Source organism: Abramis brama (assembly GCF_963993115.1).
Source record: "Abramis brama genome assembly, chromosome: 2".
In the NCBI taxonomy this organism is placed as follows: Eukaryota; Metazoa; Chordata; class Actinopteri; order Cypriniformes; family Leuciscidae; genus Abramis; species Abramis brama.
Genome location: NC_139964.1, coordinates 43,092,855 through 43,119,853, shown reverse-complemented (window position 1 = coordinate 43,119,853; position 26,999 = coordinate 43,092,855). Strand labels below are relative to the sequence as shown.

Sequence of the window (26,999 nt, the reverse complement as noted above, 5' to 3'; positions counted from 1 at the left end):
TACACAGACACTATGTCTTGGCACAGCTTGGTTGTGGAGTAAGAATAGTATACTCGTAGGTACTGGATTCCCCTTTGTTTTCACATACCTTTCTCTTTCAGGTGAGTGGAAGTTTGACTCTGGCCTTAAACAAGTCGTGCTGGCACTTCTTACTCTGTCTAATGAAGGCTGAAGATCACTGCAAAGAAAAGAAAAGAAAAGAAAAGAAAGAAAGAAAGAAAGAAAGAAAGAAAGAAAGAAAGAAAGAAAGAAAGAAAGAAAGAAAGAAAGAATAATTAGTATCATACAGAAAAGACATATGACTAATATTACTATTATAATAGTTGCTTGTTGCCATTATTTCTCAGGCATAAATACTGAAATATTTTCCAGTACCACACAAACATTTTTAATTTCTCATTACTACTCCTCACTACCTATTGAGTGTACAGTTATCTTGTTTGGATTTAGTCAGCTGACCACTATTCCCTTACCCAGAGCTGACCTCATCTGTGAACCTGAGAACACGCTGTGGAATGGCACTAAGAGGGATAACTCCATCCCTCTCTGTTCGCCGTGGCGGTTTGTTCTTTAAGCATGCAGGGAGGGTAGAGCTTAGCATGGGAAGAAATAAAGAAATAAACAAAAGCATGCATAACAGCCCCAAAAAGAAAGTAAAAAATCTACGAAACTGACGTAAAAGAAGAGAGGGGCTTGGTGGCTTTTTGTATGCGAACATCACAAGAAGGGAAATTACTGATGCTCTTAGTTTAATATACACTATATGGACAGAAGTATTGGAACACACCTCTTAATTATCAGACCCAGTGCCACAAGTGTATAAAATCAAGCACCTAGACAATGTAGTCAACGTTTACAAACATTTGTGGGGAAAAATGGTCGTTCTGAAGAGCTCAAGCATTGTTCACCTGTGATAGGATGCCACGTTTGCAGTCAGTTTGTGAAATTTCATCTCTGCTAGATATTTCACAGTCAACTGAAAGTGGTAGGCTATTATTCGAAAGTGGAAGCTATAGGAACTGCAGCCACGAAGTGGAAAACCACATAAAGTCACAGAGCGGTGTCACCGAGTGCTGAGCCGCATGGTGTGTAAAAGTCGCCAACGCTCTGCTGATTCCATAGCCGAAGTGCTCCAAACTTCCACTGGCATTAATATCAGCACAAAAAATTGTGTGGCAGGAGCGTGGAATTGGTTTCCATGGCCGAGCAGCAACATGCAAGCCTCACATCACCAAGTGCAATGGCAAGCGTTGGATGGAGTGGTGCAGGAGTATGCTACTTGCCTGACTGCCAACTGTTAAATGTAGTGGGATAATAGTACAGGGCTGTTTTTCAGGGGTTGGCCCCTTACTTCTAGTGAAGGGAAATCTGAATTTTTCAGCATACTAAGACATTTTGGACAATGGCATGTTTCCAACTTTGTGGGAACAGTTTGGGGAAAGCCCTTTCCTATTCCAGCATGACTGTGCCCTAGTGCACAATGCAAGGTCCATGGTTGGATGAGTTCGTTGAGGAAGAACTTGATTGGCCCACACAGAGCCTTGAACTCAATCCCATCAAACACCTTTGGGATGAACTGGAATGGATATTGCGAGCCCAGTATTCTTGTCCAACACCTGACCTCACAAATGCTCTACTGGATGAATGGGTGAAAATTCCCACAAGAACACTCCAAAATCTTGTGGAATGCCTTCCCAGAAGATTTAGAAAGTGATGTCATTACAGCCCCTGTTTGTGTAATGGTCAGGTGTCCCAATACTTTTGTCCATATAGTGTATGACCTATCGGTGTGATGGGGTTGTAAACTTCAGTGTACAATGTTATATTTATATATGTGGGTCATGATATGAAAATATTGTAATTTGTGAAATATTGTGATTCTTTGTCTTTAGTTAGGGTTATTGCGTCTTCTGCTCACTTGATTCTCAATAATCTTCACTGGTCTTTGGACTTTACCTAAAAATATGTAAATAACTCATTCTGATTTTGAATTCAGGTTGAAAAGTAATAACTTAGTATGCTTTTGCAAACCAAAAGATTGCCCTGATGGTAGTTAATCTGCTTTTTTCCCCTTAAAAATCTTTCAACAAAGACAATTAATAATATACATACAGTTACTTTGAAAGGAAAACATTGTTAACTACAGAGGTGAAAGGTTGTATGAGACACCCTTGAGAGTACAGCACAATGAAAGGGATGAAGAACAATGTATGTAATGACTAAAACAGCACACAAATCACACTAAGCAGAGGTACATTTCGCATTATCACAAGGGTCTGGAAAGCTTCAATAACAGAATTGGAATATGCACAACATTGATACTCGGTTAGTTTCAACCAGCTTACCTGTAAATATCTTTATGTATACCATTCACTAACAATGGCATCTTTGGGGGAAGTGTGTTACAGTGCCTAGCTAATTTCCTAATTTAATTAGCACAAACAAGCAGGCATCAAAAAGAGCAAAAAAAAAGAAAAAAAAAAGAAAAATATTACTCAAGCAAACACAAAAATGTTTAAATTGTTTAACATGGCAGGCATAGAAAACACAATTCTTAAAAGGAAAAGGAACTCAAAGATTCTTGAATTAGGCACAAAATAAATAAGTATTGCAGTAAAACCTCATTTGGTTGATTATATGTCTTTGTCAAATGATTTGTATGCTCTAAAATTGTCAAGAAATAAGATACAGGTAACTCAGGGTGGCAGCTTACAGCTCTGGATTTTTACCTGTTTGTATGCAGGCACTCAGCACTCCCACCTCGGATTGATCTGTGCACCTCCAGGACCTCGCTGAGGTTGCCATGGTGATGATGAAACATTGAAAATTTGACAACCAAACATAAAAGAAAAGTAAGAGGATGGTGAGGAAAAAAGAAAAGAAAAAAAAGAAAATGTGTAGAAAATAATAGACATGTATTTAGCAATATTTGTACTATTATTAATGGGAATGAACTAAAAACTATGGCTGTTAGTCATTTTAGTAGTATTAGTATTTAGTAAAGTAACAGCATAAAACATTTTGTTGACAATATGAAAATCAAGTCAAACTCCGTTTCTAAAACATCAAATATTCTTGATGCTACTTATCATTAATGTAAAAAGATCCATATGTGAATACAATTATGCAGTTCAATATAGCTAAAGCATTCAAATAATAAAACTGCACAAATCAATGTAGAGAGCTGAGTTACAATGTTTTCCACAAACACGCGCACACATTTTTATATATGCATTTGGAGCATTAAGCACTAAAATAGCGATACCTGTCCTCTGAATATTCATAGTCCGAATCTCCGGAGCGATGTTCCTGGTGGGAGTCATGGTAACGAGAGGGAGAGCAGGAATGATGATGGTTTTTGTGGATCTCATCCAGACTCCTGATGAGAGGATGAAGGGTGATGAGTCGTACACCACATAAATCATCCTCTAGAGGGCAAGACACTGCACAGCTATATCACCTCCAGCATAATATTCTTACAATAGAACATTTAAGAAAGCAAGTATGAACGGTGCATGAATCTGTGTCTATATAAAAACACTGAACACTGTAAAAATGTTTTCATTACTACAACATTTGTTTCCAAGCATTTTATTTAACGTAATTATTTAATTCTAAAATATAATAATTGATAAATAATACAGGTATGCTTTACAGTGATAATAATGATTCAATGATGAAAACGGAATTCAATTCGGCTGTAAAGCAGCTCTAAAAAGATAATAGTAAACAGTCATTATTCAGTTGAAATCAGTTCAGTATGGTTTCATTTCGGTTCAGTAACTGTGTAAAGTACATCAATTATGAAATGAGCTGAATTCAGCTATATAAAGCAGCTCTGCAGAAAACAGTGATGTCATCCTCCAGCTAAGTTGTGCCCTCAAATCAGTAATATTGCTGAATATTAAGTGACCCCAGTTAGTGGTCAGTCAGGTTGAATTTGTTGAACATGTAAATATGTGGTATCCAATTGATGTGGCTCACCTCTGCATAGGGACATGTGCAGGTCGTGACCGGGCTCTACATTGGTCTTCTCGGTGCGGGGATACTGACCGCGAGCGATGCTGTATGGCCGCCTGCCTCTCAGGTACGGTCAGTGTGCTTGACCTCTCTCTGTCTCTGGAGTTCCTCTCTGCTGCTTTAATACATATACATTTGGTGTCACGAACTTGTTCCAGTTAAAACAATGCACCTTTTTGGAGGGACATCAGAGAGTGACAATAACACACCCACATTCACATTTCTAAAACTACTACAACAATTCATGCCAAAGGATTGTGCTGAGGTACCAGCACAACTGCTACTGCTCTACACATGCTAGAAAGAAAACAAGCACAAAAAAGGCACTATATGATTGTATTTTTACAAATGTTTATCTGATTGTGTGTCACCTTAAATGTGTTTATTTTCATAATCAATTGGTATCCAAGCCAGAGTTAACTATACGTGGTGCATGAGGTTTGTGATTTTAAAAAATGTGTCGTGATGGTAAAAATATGATATGGGAGGAAAAAAATAATTTAAATGCTTTTCATTCCCTCACAAAATGCTTGCATTCTCACAAATATCTTTACCATCACCATGTCTCTTTAGTGGCTCCATAAACATTTTCCTCTCTCTTTGTATTTCTTGACATAGCAGTTAAAAACCAGCAAAAAAAATAATTAGAGATGCATTGAGGCTTGGTGCCCAACGGTACTCAAGTCAAGCAAATAACACAGTTTCAATGTTATAAATTAATTTCCCAGAATGCAACTGTAAACAACTAAGTATAATGCTACAGTACAACTGATGAAGGATTTGCTGGTTAAAAACGCAGAGATTAGAGCTTTAATTAGGCTAACCCAATCCATCAAATCACGATGTGAAACAAAGCATTAACGAGACGTAAAAAGCGTATGTATCATTTCTGTATAATTTCCACTGAAACATACAGATTCCATTACTACAGTTCACTTATGAAAACATCTGTGAAGTGAATGTATTTGAGCACAATTTAACAAAGAACTGGAGAAGCAGATTGAGTTGTTGTCAGGAATTGACGCTCTTTGTAAGAGAAATCTGACTTTTACATTTCTAACGTGCAGTTACATTAACATGTAGATTTGGGAAGGAAATGAATCTTCTCCCAATCAAAGTTGAAAGAAAATTAGAATAAAGCTAAATTAAGCATTGAGCGCTAGAATTCATGACTCATGCTTCTGATAAACTTTGATTGCTCATCAAAGCACTGACACTGAACAAGTATAGTTTTTTTCAATTAATAAACAGAATATAAATGGAAAGCACTCAAATATCTGCACTGTAGACGTAAACATGTAAATAAACATTGCACTAAATATTACTGCATAGATAATTAACATAAGTCTCATTATCAACTCCTCAATATTGAAATACAGTGTTTACTGCAGGTCTGACAACTTGCAGTACTCATATGTTAAAAATATGCATGGAACATAGTATAAAACATAAAATTTAAAATATCAGCCACAGCATATTCTTCTTTTAAGCTCTAAATTCTATAGCAAGCTTTTCTACAGGCATGCAACAGAGATAACATCCATTGTCATAAGACCCATATTAATCCTGTTACATGCTGTGATACAAACTTATATCACTTTTACCCTTTTGCTATTCCAGCTTACAACAAAATTAAACAGGTCTTATGAAGGTAATAAAAGTGTGTTTTTATAGAGAGTGATTGACTTACAGAGTCATTCCTCCACAGTGTCCATGCACAATTAATGTGAGGTACGTCTGTGGTTCAAATTAACACTACAGTTCAGCCCAGCATAGGAGGAGAGAGACCGTATTCTGTACTTCAAAAACTAACACAACCTTCTCTTATAATCCATTATTCTATTATAAAACAAACTTTTTCATCTTATGCTTTCATCAGTGCCAATTAAGAATCATATTCATTTGTATATCAACTAATGGGCTTCTATGCAAATAAAAGGCTTGGAGGAAAATTAAAAACAGCTGTATTTTCTACAGTACACCTCTGCAGTAATAATACGTGACATTAGCTTTCTCTCTCACCCTGTGTTGGGTTTCTACTCTCCGAACAGAGTAAGCATTGCCCCCACCCACCTGAGGACACTACTGTTATACCATCATCATAATCTGTTTCAATGATGCGATGAGATCCTGAGACACACACACACACACACACATACACAGCATACAATTCAACTGCTGAACATAAAAACAACATGTATTATAATTGCATTATAACCTGCATTCAAAGCTATTTTACCTTATTTTCCTTTATAGTGTAAAACAATAGATTTAAAGTTTTTTTGTATTTTTGTAAAAATTAAGCCGTTTTAAAGTGCCCCTATTATGCTATTTTAAAAGTTACTAATTTTGTTTTGAATGTCTCCTACAATAGTTTTTCATGAATCCAAGGTCAAAAAACAAAACAAAAATTCTCATAATATACATATCAGAATCATTTATTTTCTCACAGTATCTGAAACGCTTTGAGAATTTAGTCTCTCTAAACCCCTCCTTAAAGAGAGCCTACTCAACTCTTATTGGTCCGATGGCTCAGTCTGTTGTGATTGGTCCTATGCTTACAGTGTGTCAAAACTTCCATTACCATATCTGAATATCAGCTCTGAAGTCTTCCTTAGCTCTTGTATACACAGTATTACAGTACGATTATGTCGGTTTTACTGTATCAATTTGAGCAAAGTGGATTTGCTTTAACAGCACAGAAAACAGCAAATTCTCGATATGTCGACAACACGAACTAAACTCTTCCAGACCTCAACTACAACTACAGTGTTAGAGGGTGGGCATTGTTCACAGGCAGCCAATGATGACCATAGGCTGGCATTATGCAAACTTGTTACAAACCTAGTATGTGCAGGAATTAAGACTAGACTTACTTACCACTTGTTACAGGCAGTTCAGAATCGATTTTGTCTTTTGAGAGACAATATCTCCATTTATCGTGCACTTTAATCATCCAAACTTTGCAGACCTTTTACATTCACAAACAGCTATATACACCACTATATGACAGCTTATGGGCACTATCTTGCACCCAGCGCAATTGACTTTGTACACCGACGCATGTATCATTCCTATTTTGCACCAGACGCACAGCGGACTTTTCCCTCCACAGACGCACGACGGTAAATTAGGAAATGAATTTGCGCTCCCCGGGGCGGTTCAGCGCAAAGAGGAGGCGTGTTCCGGCGCCTTTTGCCTGGTGCTATTTTGCAGATTTAGAAAACAATTCCGTCTAAAATCAGTGGCGCGTTGCGCATGTTATTCAGATGCTATTTTAAGGGCGCATGCTTGGCCATAATCAATGTAGCGTGTGCACAACGCGCATGCACTTATCTCATCTACACACAGACACAGCAGTTCTCATTTTCAGAAAACCATACATTGTTACAAGGAAAAATATTAACACACGAGGGAAATCATTGTTGTGTCCATGAAGATGTGAAAAAATAGGCATAAATCTAGCTTACACATTTACCCAAATTATCATACGCCTGTTTAACCGAAGTTAATTTGGGTGGGTTTCTCCATCCCCAATGTCACCTCTCTGTGTTTTACGGCCCTGACGAGAACGTCAGTCTCCTCGGCTGTGAACCGCTCCTGACGTGCGCCTGGCAAATCCGCTGTTATAATAGCAATCCGCCATGAAACAAGCGCGCCTGCTCTTAAAGGGAATGTAAGATCTCGCTCTGATTGGTTTATTTCACGTTACGCCCAAACCACACCTATGAATAATGAAGCTTTCTGGTCTGGTCTGGTCTGTGTTTTTTTGTTTGTTTGTTTTTTGTTGCTTTATAAATGGCTTTGTACTGTAGCTCAGTCCCAATTACCCTCTTCTCAGCATGCACTGGTGTATGAATAATTAATATGGTTGCATTTTTTGAGCATTTGCTTGATTTATTTATACTGTAGTTGTTGATTTTGTTTTAATGATTAGTATCTTATGTGATTTCAGGATGCTTCTGTTCATGTACTGATGATCAGTTAGCTGCAGTGTTAATCTATTCAACAACATTGCTTATGGAAATGTTCATTAACAAAGTGTTTTTTTGATTATGAGTTATGACTACAAAGCCAAGGCGTAAAATATAACGATGATAATGTTTTTTTTAAGATAAACTTTAACCAAAAATATGAAGTAAACAAATAGCACAGCAAGATACCAACAATGCACATTTTTTTAGATAAAGAAAAATCTTTAAAAAAAATATATATTGTTTCAAATAATCAAATTATGCTGAGGATTGTCCTGCTTGAGCTGCGTGAGCTGAACAATGAACACCAGTAAACTGAAGTGTTTAATTAACTCACCCAAATGCTTTTTCTGTAACAATGCAATAAAACCCATCTACAAAATGTAAAATGAATAACTGAAGAATTCACATTCACAAGTTATGTTTCTTTTTTGAATGTTGATAAGTGCTTAAAGCAATATATAAAATGAATGAAAATTTGGTTTAATTTTGATTAACGTCAACAAAATAATTTGTGTCACTTAAAATTAGTAAAAACTAATTTGATATGACAAAATATTCACTAAATTTAAAGGCTTTTTTTTTCACCAAAAGACAAAAACTATGAAAAAAAAAAAAACGTTAATAGTTTAGGAAAACAAGCACTTTGTTCTCCATGATGTACATTTCTCATAGAATGCATCAAATGAATAATGCATTTCTCAGCATCAAATGAAGCACACAGTATTGACCATTTTAAAACCATGTAAATAAAGTTTTACTTTTTTTTTTGTTTGTTTCTTAGAAAATCTAAAATGGGGATTACATATGCAACCCGGTTCCCTGTGAAGGGAACGAGACGCTGTGTCATGGCGTTGATGCTATGTACAGCAGATTGAGGAAGCTGTTCTGCTGAATCACCCGTCTACTTGTCCACCTCCAACCCCTCAGAGTCAGATGCAGAATACTATAAAATAACAATTTCTGCCTCAATCTGTGATAAGAAGCCACGTCACTTCGCAGAAGACAGTTATATCAATCACTCGTCTGACGCTATAACATGATTTTGGAATAAAATATGTTATTATTCTCATACATTGTATTTTGACGCTGTACTAAGCTAAAAACGATTAGCATTCTCTAAATGAAATCACATAACATGGTTTAAAAATGTTTTAAATAAATCTCGATTGAATTAATTCTGACGATATGACAACAAGCTGCCAAATGTTTTCTTTCAAATGAGTCTACAATGTTTGAAGTCCAAGGGCTTCAAGAACTATGTATTTTAATTTTGGTACGCCATTTTTGGGATTTGGGCAAAAAGAATATCGTGACAGCCCTAGTAAATCAGAAAAATCTGATATCGTGACAGCCCTAGTATACACGAGAACTGACCTAGTGTGCTCCTCACCCATACAGAAAATGCATGTCATGTGAGTCGTCCGCCGTAAAAAAGCAAGTGCACTGCATCACACATATCCTGTAGTTCAGTTCTGACATTGTTTTCTAACTCCTGTCTAAAGACTTTAAATACACACACAATACAAGAACAGACACACGCTCAAGAAACATGCGGCTTCTGAATACAAATAAGCTGACCATGCAAATTTTTGGCATCTGCTTCAGACACCGGCTCACGCAGGAGCATTCCCATAGCGTCAACGCCATGACGCAGCATCAGAGTTCAACTTCGAAAGGGAACATACTTTATCTAGACATGTAATCAAGTCTTCTATACCCAAATTGTAAGACATTGTATGGTCAGTAAATATATTTTTGGTGCTAATATAAAATTTTGTGCTGGGTAACGATTAATCGCGATTAATCGCATCCAAAATAAAAGTTTGTGTTTACATAATACATGTGTGTGTGCTGTGAATAATTATTTTGTCTATACAAATACACATACATGCATGTATATATTTAAGAAAAATGTATTATTAATTTATACAATTTTTATATTTATACTGTATATACACTTATATATATATATATACTGTAAATTATGTATAAATATAGGTTATATACAGTATATACATGCAAATATTTCTTAAATATATACATGCATGTGTGTATTTATATATACAAAATAATTATACACAGCACACACACATATATGATATATATATATATCACATATATTAAATAATTGCGATTAATCGTTGCCCAGCATATGCAAATTATGTAAATAAATTAAAAATAAGTGACACACACATCTCTAGCACACATACACTAGCTGATACTTACTTTGCAGTTTTTTACTAGGACTATCTCCATGAACATGTCTGCGGGGGAGGCAGGGGGATGGCTGAGGCAATGGTAGGGATGAAACATCATGGGATTGCAATTTGTACCAGTGTGGCTGGTCATCCAATAGAGCTGTTTCTAGCTCAATCAGAATCTGGGCAAAGAGAAAGACAGAAAGAGGAATTTGAACCATGTTAGAATAACTATTTGGAGGCCAAAAGAACCTGAATGGTCCTGTGGAGTCAAGGGAATTGAACACATTACTTCACAAATGCACTTTTCGTTGAATTCACTTCTGAAATGAATCCATACAAATATATTATATGTTGTTCCGAACCTAGATATAGATACATAGATATCTTACTGTCAAGACAAAATAATTGAAACACACACACACACACACCTCTCCCATAAATTCACTCTCTTCTTCCTGGACTCTGGGCTGGTCCCAAACAGTGATCTCCAACATGCGCTCTCTGAAGTCTCTGCGGTGGATGTGAGAATACAGGAACGTCTGGTTCCATTTTGGCTCTGCACTCTTCTTCACCGTTTTCGTCCTTCTCTTGCTCTTGTCACTAGAGGAATGTAGTGTGTTTAAAAGAGTGTGTACACTGCAAAACTTTGCAAATTTCTCCCAAAAGCACAGAAAAAGCAGATTCCATTTCCACCTGCTTATTATTCAATCTTTTAACATGGAATGAATTTCATAAACTCAGCATTACTCAAAATCTCAGAGTCTTACAGTACACAGCTAGTGCATTGATAAATATATCATGAAAGAAAGGAAAGAAAATACAAAACCATTCCAAATAGTTAAAACATTTAAAATAATAAAATATTTCTGAGACCCCCTATGCACAATACCGTTCAAAATTTATGTTGGTAAGATTTATTTGGTGATTTTGAAAGAAGTCTATTATGCTCATAATGACCTTTATCTTTGATAAAATCTTTACTTGATCAAAAATAGAGTGAACTGTAATGTGAAATATAATTACAATTTAAAATAATGCATATTTTCCTGTGATTCAGCAAAGTAGAATTTTCAGCAGCCATTGCTCCAGTCTTCAGAATCACGCGATCCTTCAGAAATCATTGTAATATGCTGACTTGGTACTTAAGAAACATTTCTAATTATCATCGTTGAAAATAGATGTGCTGCTTTATATTTTTGTGGATTCTTTGATGAATAGAAAGTTAAAAAGAACAGCACTTATTTTAAATATTTTTTTGTAAAAATGTAAAGCGTTCTTGCTGAATAAAAGTAGAATTTCTTTCAAAATGAACAAAGAAACAAACAAATGGTACTGACCTGAAAAAAAACAACAACCTTGAAACAACTCTGTGAATTTGAATATATTTTATATTTTTTACCTTCTATCAGGAAGAAAATACATTTTGACGTAGGGATTTCTGGGTCGTCCGTCAGGTCGAGGGGGCAGTTCTCGTGCTTGTAGGACATTCACAATAAGCTGATGGCCCACTTTATCATACCATAATTTCACCTTGGTAAAAAGAAATAACACTTTCTCAAAGTTCACAAAATGTTGGCTATACATTATTTAAATATAAGCTAGCAGATAAAATGTCATCACCAAACTACCTTCCTTTTCAATTGAGAAAACAGGGCTAAATATTTTCTCTGCAAAGTGGTTTTACACTTACCGACAGCTGGCCTGGCAGTACCAGAGGGAGGTCTCTCAACATCCCGGGACTAGTCGGTGACATTACAGAGATGGATGGACGGTCCATCTTTTGTGATTCATCTATAGAACTTGAACCAGCTGTAAGTTTAAATAGCTGACATGTTAAATGTGCAGCTGTAAAGATGTATTGCATGCTTATTGAAGAAATGTCTTAATAACAAGGACAAAATTAGGAAAGTGATAATTCATGCAAATATGTACATTTACACATGTACATGTACACACCCTAATGGAGTTCATTTTGATAGATCAGATTCAAATTAATTTCTTTTTAATTATTAAAAGTCAGTTTTACTCTTACTAAAATTATATCTAATTTCATTCTATAAAAATAACATTTTAGTTTACAAAAGTGTTAAATTAAATAAAATATCCCAATAAAATGATAGATTATTGATTTAAACATGAATGAACGTAATTATAAATTCTGAAATAATAACATAACAAGGAGTACACTAATTGAATGAAAATATTGTAAATTCTTTACGCTTTATTATTCATTGTTAATATATTAACACATATTTTTTTAATGTGATGACACATTTTTGGAAAAAATTGGGGTTTCAAATGGCATAACTGTGAGTAAATGATGACAGAATTTTCACAAAACCTACTTGATTCTAGAGGAGGATGTGATGTCCCTGGAAGTCTCGGTGTATCTCTGTAGGAAAATTGAAACACAGGAAAAAAAAAATGTCAGATGACAGATCATTAGCTTCTCTCTCTCTCAGTTTTTCTACACACATAAACATTGACTTGACTGCATTTCCCCTTTTGAGACATCATGGAAACACTGTCCAGTCACAGGAAAGAATAGGGAACCAAAGGACCGCTGATGCAATGACTGAACAGTTTTAACTATGAGAGGAGGGTCTGGAGCATGTAGGGTGACAATGGGGACACTGGGAGGAAGAACACTCTCAGATACTTTACTTACTGATATGCTCTATAGACCTTTTTCAAGAAGTTTTTGGACAGAATACGTTGAATACATCTTTAACATGCAACAGGAAGAAAAATCATTGGAGTCACGCATATATCCAGAGGTTTATTTTCTTTTATATCATTTCCAAACCATGTTTGATTTTTGTGCTTTGTTTAGCTTACCCAATTGGTCTGGACACAACTATTTCCACTTGAGGTGCTGACTGGGACTCTAGAATAATATTGTACACTTCCTTTTTAGTTGCTCCAGGCAAAGCCTTCCCATTCCACTGCAACACCTCATCGCCTGAAATCAAAAAAAGAAACTACTTAGCACTTGGCGGTGTTCTGCATAGACAGACTGACTGAATAATGAGCTGTGAAAAATGTAGACATGCAACCAAAAATATCAACAGAGATCTAGCAAAAGATATTAATAAAGCTATGGTCGAAATAATATTTTAAAATACTGCGATTTTCTTACATAGTTAGCCAAATTTAAATAATCATAATACCTGCTCGTAAATGGCCTACAATGTCAGCCAAACTTCCTTTCTTTACTTTGGTGATAAAGGCCCCCAGTCTCCCTGACTCCGTCATTTTCCCACCAACCACCTGGACAAGACAGATGACAGAGTCAACCATGTTTACTCGCTTTCTGCAAAAACAACCTAACTACTGTTCTTAAGCTTCTTTACATATTTCTTTTGTAAGGTATTGCACTAGCCACACTAAGGTTATAGGTTTGACTCCTAGAGAACGCACAAACTGATAAACTGCTTTACTTGAATACACTGTAATGGCTGTTTCACATTGGAAGCACAAGCTGGGCGGAAGAAGTGCAGAAGCTGTGCATATACAGAGTGGAAGCATTATGCTTTCACACTGCAGTTTAACCGCGGCTTGTGTATCGTCCATTGTGTCACCTTTTTCATGTGCAGCACACTCTTCTGTGATCTGACAGTGTTTCCCTGCCACACATACATGCAAATGGCATGCTGTATATACTGTATATAGTTTATATGATAAAAGTAATCTTAAAGTTAAGATATACCTCTAGTTTTATTTATTTCAACAGGCTTTTGAAGTTTGGACAATGTGTTTTGTTTATTTTTTTCACAGTGCTGAAAGTCATATGGTGACTGTGAAACACGGAACACTTATATGATTTTATGGTGAAATTTGTAGCAGTGTAAAAGCGCTAATCTGTTAATATGGTGCCTGATTTTTTTTTTACATTTTGTAAATGTTGGAGAATCTTTGATATGTCTGGAGAAAATTTGATAAAAAAAACTTGGGAATAAAAAAACTGTGCTGCTTACGCTCTGCTTACGCGTTCAATGTGAAACAGGTGTCGCTTTGGATAAAATGTCTGCCAAATGCATTAATAGGAAGTATGAAAAAACAAAAGAAAAAAAGATTTTAGAGGTATGTAAGTAAACGTAAAATAAGGAGTATACAGACTGTTTAGTACCTTGAAAACACCAGAACAAGAACATTTTTAAAAAAAAAAGTACAAATGGAGGAAAAGCTTGAAGGTCTTAATGGAAAGATTTGGGAAAGTGTTGGGGAAGTAAAAAATGCAGGGATCCTGTAGGGTTCTGATTTGAATGCAACATTCATAAATAAATATGTAGGTATGTATGTATGTAAAAATTAGCAAAGCTGAAAATGATATTACATCTGGAATTTTAAAATTCGGTTTAAAATTCAAAAGAACATCATATTGTAACCACATCAACAATAGAACTAAAATCATTTCATTTATTTCGTTATCATTATTCCTGTATTATTCATCATGATCTGTCACATCCGACGCCAATTTCTTTCACCAGCAAAATTTCAATGAGCAACGGTAAAAGTGACCACACCTTTAGTGTAACACAACCCTTCAAGTGCAATACAGAGACAATGTTATTAGCTGGTGTAAACTGCCATTGACAAGCTCACCTTCAGACCCAGTAGGGAACCGGCTTCTCGTGGCATGGTGGAGCGCTTACTTAGAGTGATGCGGCCAATCAAATGATCTCCCTCTTTGGATGGCTGCCAGCTCACTGGATGCTGTGAGAAACAGAACAATGCTTTTTCAGTCCCATTAATGCTGAAAATACATGTCCTGACACACATTTCAGAGAGTTCAGCTACAGAAACACTCTATAATCAAACATCTTATGTGTCTGCTATTACGCCTATTGCCACTGATACATGTTTGCAATATGATTCAAATCTAATTGAAATACTTACATGCCACACAGTGGGATCCAGAGGATGACAGTCCCCGTCACCTGCAAAATATAAATTGACATTATAATTATGGTTGGGAATCGAATTACCATTCCAATTCTGCAATCGAATACTTAAGGTCAGGAATCGGATACTTGTTATACAATTAAAATTTCGATTCCTCTTATCGATTCTTTTGTGTGCATTTTAATATAACTTTAAACCATTCAAGCACTAGACCCGCACGTTGTTTTCTGTGCTGCACACACATCCAAAGCGCGATCACAAAAAAGTGCTTTAATGTGATTTTAAACCATTCACGTGTAAGAACAATTTTAAACCATAGACTCACGCGCTGTTTTCTGTGCTGCACACACATCCAAATCGACGTGAGCACAGAAAGCTGCCTCTCATACTGAATAGTGCGCACGATACTGAACTGAGTTCTCTTCCGCATGTTTGAACGGACAAATACACACAAAAATATGTCAAAATATCCTCGTAAACACAGTCGGTTATGTCTTGAATGAATGTAACAGTTGACAAAGAAAACCCATGTGTAACAGTATATTAGATCCGTGCAGCAAGTGACAGCAGCCTAATATTCCTGATGCCGTACCACTTGCTATAATAACGTTAATCAAACAACAAAAGACAAAGCTAAATAACTTTTGTAACTATATTTGTAATGTATATTTTATTCATAAAGTGCAGTGTTATTTTACATTTGATTACAGTTTCCTGACAGGATGACTTTCGCGGGAAATTACATAAAAATGCTTCATATTTGCGTACATACATTATAATTACATACATGTTTTGTCATAATCATAAATAGGGAAGTGTTGCTTGGGCTACTTTGACGCATGTATGGTGTGTCTACGACAGACTGTGGTAGATCACCTAGAACCTCCACGTCCCGTCCAGGGACCAAACATGGAGTTTCCAGATGTCTGGACGCGGGTGCCATATGGTGCCCCGTCCCTGAGAGAGGAGGTCCTCCCTCAGAGGAATGGGCCAGGGAGGGGCTGTCAAGAGGAGTATGAGTTCGGGGAACCAGGACAGGTCGGGCCAATAAGGGGCGACTAGCAAGACCTGCTCCTCTTCCTCCCTGACTTTGCACAGTGTCTGTGCAAGAAGGCTCACTGGGGGAAACGCATACTTGCGGAGGCCCCGAGGCCAGCTGTGTGCCAGGGCGTCCCTGCCGAGGGTCCCCTCGGTCATTGAATGAAACAACTGGCAATGGGACGAGTCCGGAGAGGCAAACAGATCTATCTGTGCGGCCCCGAAGTGGTCCCAGATCAGCTGGACCGTCTGTGGATGGAGTCTCCACTCTCCTCTGACCACAAGCTGTCATGAGAGCGCATCGGCGGCACGATTGAGCAGGCCGGAGATATGAGTGGCATGAAGCAACCTCAGATGCTTCTGACTCCATACGAGGAGGTGACGGGCGAGTTGCGACATGCGACGGGAGCGTAGACCACCTTGATGGTTGATGTACGCAGCGGCCGCAGTGTTGTCCGTACGGACTAGTACATGCTTGCCGAGCAGCGACGTTTTGAGGCGTCTCAAGGCAAGGTGCACTGCAAACAACTCGAGGCAGTTGATGTGCCAATGCAGTTGGGGGCCCGTCCAGATCCCCACTACTGCATGCCCGTTGAACGTGGCCCCCCAGCCGGTGTTGGAGGCATCTGTGGAGACCACAGCATGTCTGGACACCTGTTCTAGGGGCACTCCGGCCCGGAGAAACGAAGGGTCTAACCACAGGCTGAGAGTTTTGCGGCAGGCTGGGGTGATTCTCACCCGGAACGTGCCACTGTGCCACGCCCCCCTCGGGACTTGGTCATGAAGCCAGTGCTGAAGCGGTCTCATATGAAGCAAACCGAGCGGTATTACTATGGCTGCGGCTGCCATATGCCTCAGGAGCCTCTGAAAATGTTTCAAAATGTTGTTGAGCGTACTCAGGCAGGTCAGTACCAACTGGACACGTTCCTCTGTGAGGCGTGCCGTCTGTTGGACCGAGTCCAGCTCCATACCGATAAAAGAGATCCTCTGCATGTGAAGGGCCCGATTCAAGTGTCGCAGGTCCAAGATTGGTCGTAACCCACCTCCTTTATTGGGTACAATGAAGTATGGGCTGTAGAAGATCGACTTCATATCGGCTAACGGAACCGGTTCTATCGCATCCTTCGCGAGTAGGACTGCAATTTCCGCACGTATAACAGGGGCACGTTCAGTCAGCACTGAAGTGTACAGAACGCTGCTGAACTTGGGCGGACGCCGGAAGAACTGAATCGTGTAGCCGAGTCTGATGGTACGGAGGAGCCAGCTGGACCGGCCGGGAAGCTCTCTCCAGGCTTCCACAAACCGGGACAGAGGAACCAGAGGCACCACAGACATACCCGGAGTGGGGCAGCGGGGTGGATGACATGGACGTGGCTCGGAAGGCCCGGAGGCGGCCCGAAGCAAGGTCTGAGTGTGCAAGGCAACACTTACCTGACTCCACAGGTCCTCGGACCGTACCCGGCTGCCGGCTAGCGACACAAGAAGGGACCGAGGGGTGCAAGGCTTTACAGGGTCGCACACCGCCAGTCTGACCTACTTGGAGCCCAGGAACAGAGGAATTCGCTCTTGTGACAATTGGGGTACCACTGGACTCTGGAGAGCCAGTGGCGAAACGGTAACCGTCTGAAGAGCTAGTTCCTCCGTCCCCGGGCAGCCTGTATCAAGGATGCTTAGTCTTACAGTTGCCACCTGGCTTGGCAGTGACTGATACAGGCTGGGCGGCCTGCCTGCGGCTCGCTCTATGCTGAGGCCTGGGTGAAGGCTGCTGCTGTAGGCCAGAGGGAGCGGAAGAGGCGGCAGAGGGACGCCCTCGGCGACGAGCAGGCGGAGGAGCTGCCACCGGCAGCAGGGTGATGGCAGCAGCGGGCCACCGGGGCAGGATGTGTCGGATTGACTCCGACTGCGCCTGGGCAGTAGAGAATTGTTGGGTGCAGCTCTCCACCGCGTCACCGAACAGCCCAACCTGGGAAATTGGGGAGTCCAGGAACCGAACCTTGTCCGCATCCGATAATTCAACCAGGTTGAGCCAACTATGGCGCTCCTGGACCACCAGGGTGGGCATCGCTAGGCCGATTGTGCAAGCCGTAACGCTTGTGCTCTGGAGAGCCAAGTCAGTTGCGGTGCGGAGCTCACTGGTGAGCGCACAGCCTAGACTACCCTTGTGCATGTCCATGAGTGCTTTGGCCTGGTAGACCTGAAGCAACGCCAGGGCATGCAAAGAGGAAGCGGCTTACCCACAGGCTCTGTATGCTCTATCCGTAAGAACAAACGAGCGACCACAGGCCTGAGGGGGGAAACGAGGATCTCCCACCCAGTCCGCAGTGGCCGCCGGGCACAAGTGCGCCGCGACAGACCGCTTGACTGGGGGAATAGCCTCGTAACCCTTCACTGCTCCTCCGTCAAGGGTAGTGAGGGGGGAAAAACTCTCCAGGTCGCTTCCGGCAGTAAAAGGTGCCATCCATGATCTAGTAAGCTCTCCATGCACTTCGGGAAAGAAGGGCACTGGGGTGGCGGGATGAGAACCAGCACGGCCCGCCCCGAGATACCAATCATCCAACCGAGACTGAGCGGGACAGGGTGGAGGGTTCCACTCGAGCCCGACAGCCTCTGCGGCCCGTTTCAGCATAGCTGACAACTGAGGATCTGGCTCGGGCAACGTTACACTCCCCGAAGGGGATAATGCTGCCGAGTCGTCATCTCCAAAGGTCAACTCACCCTCCAATGCTGCGATCGGCATCCTGTCCTCTGGGGGGACCGCGAGTGAGACACCCATTACAGAGGGACCAGTGCTCTCAGCAGGGGGCTCCACCGGTATCGGTGTGATGGAGGAGTGAGGAGCCCACAGGGAATGGTTACCGGGCGGAAACTCCATCACTGACCTCCGATCACCCATCCCACACGGCACCCTAGGGTAGGGCGTGGTAATGGGGACTGCACCTTCGCGGACGAAGGCGAGTCTCGATCTCAACACCGAGACAAGTCATATTAAGGGTGTAAACAATGGGAACATGAACCGTCCACAAAAGATGCCTCAGCGTGCTGAACACCCAAACACGTGACGCAGCAATCGTGACCGTCAGAAGGAGACAGGGAACGACCACATCCAGAAACGCACGGGCAGAATGACATCTTGAAAAAGACGCAAACACACCCGTGTTGCTTTTTCAGGAAGTGAGAAACCTCTCACCAGTGCCGGAGCACCCAGGGGAATAATCACTGCAACACTGACAGGGATGGTGCAGCCTGTACCAGTGAAGCAATCACTCTTCTCGCCCTCAATCGGCCGTCAGACAAACAAACACAAACAAAAATGTGATGCTGTTAGAACAGCAGTTTGAGTGCTCAAAGAGCTTGCGACCACCGCTGCTCGCACTGTAGAAACACCAGCCAGGGAGAGACTTCCTGAAGAAGCACCAACACACTCGCTCGTTGTAGAAAACAACACTCTTCAGAGATTTCGGTATAGAGAACGATTGGCTCCGAAGCGAAAGACATATGGTGTATGCATCCGCTTCCGTATTTATACCCGTCTCGCGGGGCGGAGCGCGTGATGCAATTCACGTCGCCATTGCGCGCATTGGCTCGTTCAAGCATGCAGTTTTGTTTTATAACCTCTAGAGGACCAAAAGCAACATAGTGTACCTTTAATGTTAACGTTAACCCTGCTTTGTGAGAAATTATCCTCTTAAATTCTGAGATATATGTGTCGTTGCAAGTTCAAAGGTTCAGATCCAGATAAGTTTGATCTTGACTCCTTCTTCAGGCCACAAACAAAGAAAATAATACACAGCAATACTAAGACTGCCAAATTAAATTTGGAGCAAATTTATGTGTGTATTCTAAAAGTAAATGTAAAAAGGACTATTTTATTAATCTCACACTGCCTGTCAATCATTTTTGCTGATGTCAAATTGAATAAATGCCTTTACAGCATTAAGAAAAATTAACTGTGTTTAACAATTAAATGCATGCGTAATTTTGACAGCCCTAATCAATACAAGGTGTTGGTATAAAAAGGCTCAGCATTTGACATTTACCATACAGGAATAGGGAATTCTCCCACTTTAGAAACAGTATTTAATGATAGTCTCATAAAGATTAGCTAGATTTACACTAATGCTATAAATTAATAGAGTTCATTTAACTTAGGGGCGGCATATAACAGAGTATATCTGCCTTCAGCAACAAAGGTGAGAGATGTTTAAAGTGCCAAACCCCAAACAAGATAATATACAGCCTAGTATAAAATTTTACAGTTTCATTTGATTATCTTGATTGCATTCCTAAAACTGTCGTACAACTTTAATGTATAGTACTATGCAGCACCCAAGAACACCCTCTGCACATACTGAATGAAACATGAGCTATTCCCTTGGCAATCACTGTCATTATAAGCTTCCATCCAGTATTTGCTTGTCCTAGTTATCAGGAATGAAGTCACATTAGCTCTGCATCTGCCATTACAAACTTAATGCCAAAGAAAAGATATATTCATATTGCTCTACAAAGGCATTATAACTCATATTGGGTTTCTGTCCTGTGTTCTCAGCTATGCTATCTAGTGTTGGCATAGTTACTGTATTTGCCTTTTTAGGACAGCATAGGAGGAGGTGACAGGAGGCGATAAAGAGAAGATGGGAAGATGGGATTGGGAAATAACCCATGTCTGATTCATGTTGGAGCATGTTTGACATTATGTTTGCACATGGTAGCTTCAGAGTGGTTTTCAACTTCAACTTAAAATAAACTCTCTTAAAACATATAATCATTTCCACCACAATATAATTTCTATTAAATCTCAAATTATGTACTGTGATTAATAGGATTTGGCAATGAAAATGACAGTGAATCCTGAATAAAATGGCAATCTCATTTTTTATTGCTAAGGCATATTTCACAGCTAGATTTTTTGTATCATAAATGCAATCGAATCATATGTTCACCTTTTTTTTTTTTTGTACAAAACTGTAATTTGACAAAATTACAGCTTGATTAATCACAAACATATAATTCCGGGGACTTTCAAAACCATGCACCCTTGCAGCTGAGAAAAATGGGAAGAACCAAAGCATACACGCATTCAAAAGCTGGAATGGGTTACCCAAGGATGAATATGAAAAAGTCCCCAAATGGAACATGCTGCATCCCAGGACTGACGCAGGCCAGTCAGTCACTCAGTGGTTTTATGTGAGAGAGCTGCTGACCTAATTCCCAAATCTGGTTCCCTTAAAATTTTCAAAATAAACAAATGCAGCTTCACTGCATGAATCAGCGGGGGTGGGTAGGGGGGTTCACAGACCTAAAGCTCAGGACTGGTCATTATGGGTACACATTATGGTTTAACAGCTACAATGACATATGTAAAATGATGCTATATATGATGTGAAAATGTATGCAAAAGTAAGTTATAAACTTATAAACCATTACAGATGACAGAGGTAAAAATAAAAATAAAAAGCAAAATAAAAACCAATTGTACACAAATTTGCTACCACAATATATAGATAATGGACCATTCTGAGCTGACTGAAACTGACTGAAGCTGTGCACACACTCTCATACACTCATGCACATGCAATTCACAGTAGATGGAAAACAAAACAGAGATGTTTAACTGGATGTTAATTAGTGGCATTCATTCAAGTTTCAAGTTCAAATTCAAATGCAAGTTTGCACTTTTAAGATTACATCCATAAAGTGTGGGGTAGCAGTTTTACTATTAATTCGTTCCTAATTGGCATTTTTGTGCATTTTGATGCAGTTTGATAGCCTAGAAATCTAGACGCACCCTAGCGGCAGCAAAATTTATTTTGCAGCCAGGGTAGTCTAGCAACTCTCCATTGACTTTCGGAGCTGTAAAAACCTAAATTGGGTCAGGCCAATCACATCGTGTATAGAGTAGACGTGGCGGGCTTAACATAATGACGAGAGTTGTGACGGTTCCCTGCTACTTGAAAACAAAGAATGGCTGCTGCTGCTGGAGAACAGTCTTTCGAATCGGCTTTGGCCGCGACTCTGGAGGACTTGGAGTTAAGTTTTTCTTTGAGAAAAGAGCAAAGAACGGCACTTAAGTCATTCTTAAAAAAGGAAGATGTGTTCGTAGTTTTGCCGGCCAGATTCAAAAGTTTAATCTATCAACTAACGTTAGTACGGTGACCGGGAGGGGACATGTTCGGTTCATTTATTTTTGTCGTGGCCACAACATATAAACTCGTGGGAACGTGATATTAAGTCGTGGGAACGTCATATTATATTATAAGTCGTGGCCACGAGATCATTTTGTTGAGGTAACGACATCATTATGTCGTGGCCACGCGATGCAAAGTCGTAGCCTCGAGATCATATGTTGAGGGAACGATATATTTTTCTCGTGGCCACGACTTCATATTTTGAGAGAACGACATCTATTTGTCGTGGCCACGAGTTATGTTGAGGGAGCCACAGCGGCTACTGTAACCGTACCATATAGACTGGGCTACAGCAGAGATGGAGATGACAGAAGAAATAACATTTTACTTTAAATTAGGAATGTCATATAAAGATATAGTGCGGTCTTTGGCATTAAGACATGGGCACGTTATAAGTGAAAGACACCTGAAGCGCATTCTTAAATTGAATGGGCTTTTTTGTCGCACATTTGCACTGGCATGAAGTTGGTTTGACGTTGGACGTCACGTTCGATTTTCCGATATTTAGGGACCGTCTCAATATTACATGCGACATTGGCATAAACGTTTCTAACTTCAATAGCATTTGAAGACAATGACTTACAGTCATAAAACCAACTGTACATTGTTCACCCAGGTCTCATGTATGATGCACACCCTTTAGATTTTTTATATTTATGACAATAAACTGCTAAATCATATGCAAATATTGCTATGTATTTCACTACTGTATAGGATCATATATAGAATATAACAATATTTAAAGCTCAATAGCATTTGAAGACAATGACTTACAGTCATAAAACCAACTGCACATTGTTCATCTAGGTGTCAGGTATGTGACAGTAGTGAAATACATAGCAATATTTGCATATGATTTAACAGTTTATTGTCATAAATATCAAAAATATTAAAGGTGTGCATCATACATGAGACCTGGGTGAACAATGTACAGTTGGTTTTATGACTGTAAGTCATTGTCTTCAAATGCTATTGAAGTTAGAAACGTTTATGCCAATGTCGCATGTAATTTTGAGACGGTCCCTAAATATGCGAATATCGAACGTCCAACCAACTTCATGCCAGTGCAAATGTGCGACAAAAAAGCCCATTCAATTTAAGAATGCGCTTCATGTGTCTTTCACTTATAACGTGCCCATGTCTTAATGCCAAAGACCGCACTATATCTTTATATGACATTCCTAATTTAAAGTAAAATGTTATTTCTTCTGTCATCTCCATCTCTGCTGTAGCCAAGTCTATATGGTACGGTTACAGTAGCCGCTGTGGCTCCCTCAACATAACTCGTGGCCACGACAAATAGATGTCGTTCTCTCAAAATATGAAGTCGTGGCCACGAGAAAAATATATCGTTCCATCAACATATGATCTCGAGGCTACGACTTTTCATCGCGTGGCCACAACATATAATCACGTTCCCACGACTTAATATGACGTTCCCTCGAGATATTATGACGTTACCACGACTTAATATCACGTTCCCACGAGTTTATATGTTGTGGCCACGACAAAAATAAGTGAACCGAACGTGTCCCCTCCCGGTCACCGTACGTTAGCTCCGCTGTTGGGAAAACGCTCTGGTTGGTTGAAGCACTGTCCTATTGCGTGCAGAGGGAATTTGAAAGACAGCCGTTTACCCCGCCCCTCGGATTGAGCCGTGTCTATGGTGAGTTGCCAGACCTAACATCTTGATGTAGGTCTGGCTTGCCAAGCTAGCAGTTTGAGAAATATTGAATTGATTATTGTATGTGAGTGAGCTGAATAAAGAGCATAGTTACACTGTATGAGATTTTTAAAAAAAAATTGAAAGAAATCTCTTTTGCTTAACCAAGGTTAAATTTATTTTATGAAAACACAGTAAAAACAGTAATATTTTAAAATAGTATTACAGTTTAAAATCATTGTTTTCTATTTTAATGCTTTCAAGATTTCAATGTCATATGATCATTCTACTATGCATTCTAATATTTATTATTATTATCAATGTTGAAAACAATTATGCTGATTATTATTTGTGAAAACTGTGATACAGTTTTTCAAGATTTGATGAAAAGAAAGTTCAAAATAACAGCATTTATTTAAAAAAGAAATATTTTGGAACATTAATAATGCCTTTACTGTCACTTTTAATCAATTTAATGCATTCTTGGCAAATACAAATATTAATTTCTTTCCATTCAAAACTATTGAGCAATAGTGTGTACTGTGTACTCTATACTACTAAACCGACTACTAAAAGAAGGGAGACATTCACCAATATTGAATTAGTCCTCCTAACTGCTGCATTTTCTTTTTTGACAATATTACATGACAAAAAAAGCAACATTCATCATGGTGCTTCATAGCCATAACCAGATTTAATTTTAATTTAGAGAACCTGCTAGTTTAATAACCTCATAAAATAGTGCCAGTGCTATGCAATAAAGACGCACACACACACACACACACACACACACACACACACACACACACACACACACACACAAATAAACACACGAGTCTGTTTACTGCTGCCATGATCACTAAAAATATACAGAATTCAAATAAATATTTCAAATACATTTTAATTTATCACCATATTTACCATTGTATTAGAGTATGTAATGAGAATTTTGTAGTGTAATACTTTTTAGTGAATTTGAGGCTACAGTTTGACAATAAATTTAGCAACATATACAAATGTCATGCACCTACCTATTTCACTAACACTTTCGATCTCCACATCCTCACAGCTGGTGTATTCAGGAGTGGAGCCACCCTCTTCTTCAGAACTACTGATGGACATCTGCCTTTTGTTGAGGCCTCGTTTGGGTCTATAGGCTCGTGGTGGAGGTGGCCGTAACGTCTCCGATTGGTCCGAGCTAAGAGAAGAATCTTTACGCATGATTTCTGCAGCCTTTTCTCGCTTAGCCCTGTGCAGAAAAGCTGCGGACCCAGGTTCCAGATGCCCCTTTGGGCCCCAGTCCTTTCCGTCCCTGAGGTCTGGGGGCCCTGGAGGGCCCATGTGAGGGCTACCGTGGCCCTGTTTAGCGACGGATCCTTGTACCCCAACTCCACCCCCCACGGTCCTGTCCATAGAATAAGCTCGATGGTTCTCTAAAAGGGTCTTGCGGTCGTCGTTGTTAGCTACTCGTTGCCTGCTAATTCTATTTCCAGCAGCCTCAACCCCATCTTGGATCAATCCCACCTCGTTGATGGCTAGGTCGCTGTGATGACGCTCCTGACGCATTTTGGACACTTTGGCATGCATACGCATTTCCTGTTCCTCCTTTTGCGGTTTAACAGGGTAGCGGGCTAGGTTTGGGTCACTGCGGTAACGGGTCTGGTACTCTTCTTCTCGTCTTTGTCGCTCTCGCTCTTCCTCCTCTTGCCTCCTTCGCCGCTCAGGATGGGTGGGATCGTCCTCTGGGTATTCCTGTGAGTGAACTTTCTCCAATCGTCTGCACTCTCGCTTCTCACCTGGAGCTCGATCTTCAGAGGCCTGCGATGACAACCTGGCTGGTCCACGTCTTCTCTCTCCACGTCCAATCACCTTTCCATTCTGCTCGTGTAGGGACACCGGTCTCTTCCTATTATTGATTGGACAGAAGTAGGTAAAACTTTGAGATATAGTATTTGGAATTTCCAAGTACCAAAGCCAATTTGCATTTACAACTGCTACAATAGTAGTTATTTGAATAATACATAGCTCAACACCTGTTAATCCCTGTGTTTCAAAATTTGGGAATTCAAATGCAAAAAGGATTTAGCTGAATATGCATCTGATAGGAAGACAGGAAACATATGTATTTAAAAAAAAAAAGAGAGATTATAAGGCAGGAGCTGCAGTCCACATAGTGCCAGCTGAAAAAAGGTCAGAATGAACAGATTTTGTTGAAATGTCCAGCTTAAAATAGAATAAATTGTATGTTGACAGTTAGGATATGTAACACCACATATTTTGTAAATTCAGTTCTGGAAGTGGGAACCCAATGGCCAGTGGACTAATCTGTCTTAAAGAAGCCTGTACAACTAACATAACCCTGAAATACTTAGAATTTGAAATGTCATCTTAAAAATAAGTAATTGTAAAAGTAATCCATATGAGTCCTTTGATCCTAGACTTACAAAGAGACACAATCTCTTTACATTATTAACTTTTAAAATTAATTATGGTAAACTGAAGCTCAAACGGTCTTGCTTGATTGAAAATAATCAGTGCTAACACCAATAAGGTTTGTTCTTATGTGCCAAGTGAGAACAATTGAGCTTTTGTTTACCACATCTGATGTGCTCTATGTGTGTTGATCAATGTTTAAATGTGAGTAAAAGCCTTGTTATTAAAAGTAAAAGTAATGTTTTTAATTTCATAAAAGTTGTAATTGCTACCTAACACATTTGTTGTGTTAGTTTGACTGACTTCTAACTAGTCTGTGTTTAAGTTAACTAACAAAATAACATGTACTATATTATAGCTGTATATTATTGTGGCAAGGGGGGCTTGGTTCAGCAAAGTCTGTAGCGGGAGACAGAGAAAGGAGACGAGCGGTGTCAAAGTAAGTAGGTCAAGTGCAGATGACGAACACCTGTGTCTTGTTGCAGTAATTGGCGTGGAGAGACCGGATATAAGCCACTTTGGAAAGAGAACGGGAGAGAGAGAAGGATTGATGACTTGTGCAAGATCGCTGGGG

The 26,999-nt window shown here is 39.6% G+C and overlaps 1 protein-coding gene across 4 annotated transcripts in view; it reads right to left on the bottom strand.

The window, feature by feature from the left end:
* Positions 1–26,999, bottom strand: part of rims1b (regulating synaptic membrane exocytosis 1b) — a 90,721-nt gene that overhangs the window by 27,377 nt on the left and 36,345 nt on the right. For 2 of the 4 annotated variants that reach the window (XM_084105805.1, XM_084105806.1), the window contains exons 4-18: positions 25,024–25,898; positions 15,098–15,138; positions 14,804–14,914; positions 13,369–13,468; positions 13,037–13,160; positions 12,544–12,590; positions 11,889–12,007; positions 11,598–11,728; positions 10,627–10,798; positions 10,224–10,377; positions 6,094–6,150; positions 3,985–4,138; positions 3,266–3,379; positions 2,730–2,792; positions 89–178 (exon numbers count right to left, since the gene is read on the bottom strand). In XM_084105805.1, coding sequence (XP_083961931.1) covers positions 89–178; positions 2,730–2,792; positions 3,266–3,379; positions 3,985–4,138; positions 6,094–6,150; positions 10,224–10,377; positions 10,627–10,798; positions 11,598–11,728; positions 11,889–12,007; positions 12,544–12,590; positions 13,037–13,160; positions 13,369–13,468; positions 14,804–14,914; positions 15,098–15,138; positions 25,024–25,898 — 2,352 coding nt within the window. Of the gene's footprint in view, positions 1–88; positions 179–473; positions 594–2,729; positions 2,793–3,265; positions 3,380–3,984; positions 4,139–6,093; positions 6,151–10,223; positions 10,378–10,626; positions 10,799–11,597; positions 11,729–11,888; positions 12,008–12,543; positions 12,591–12,866; positions 12,924–13,036; positions 13,161–13,368; positions 13,469–14,803; positions 14,915–15,097; positions 15,139–25,023; positions 25,899–26,999 lie in introns of all 4 variants that reach the window. The other 2 variants (XM_084105804.1, XM_084105807.1) reach the window with 2 other exon arrangements.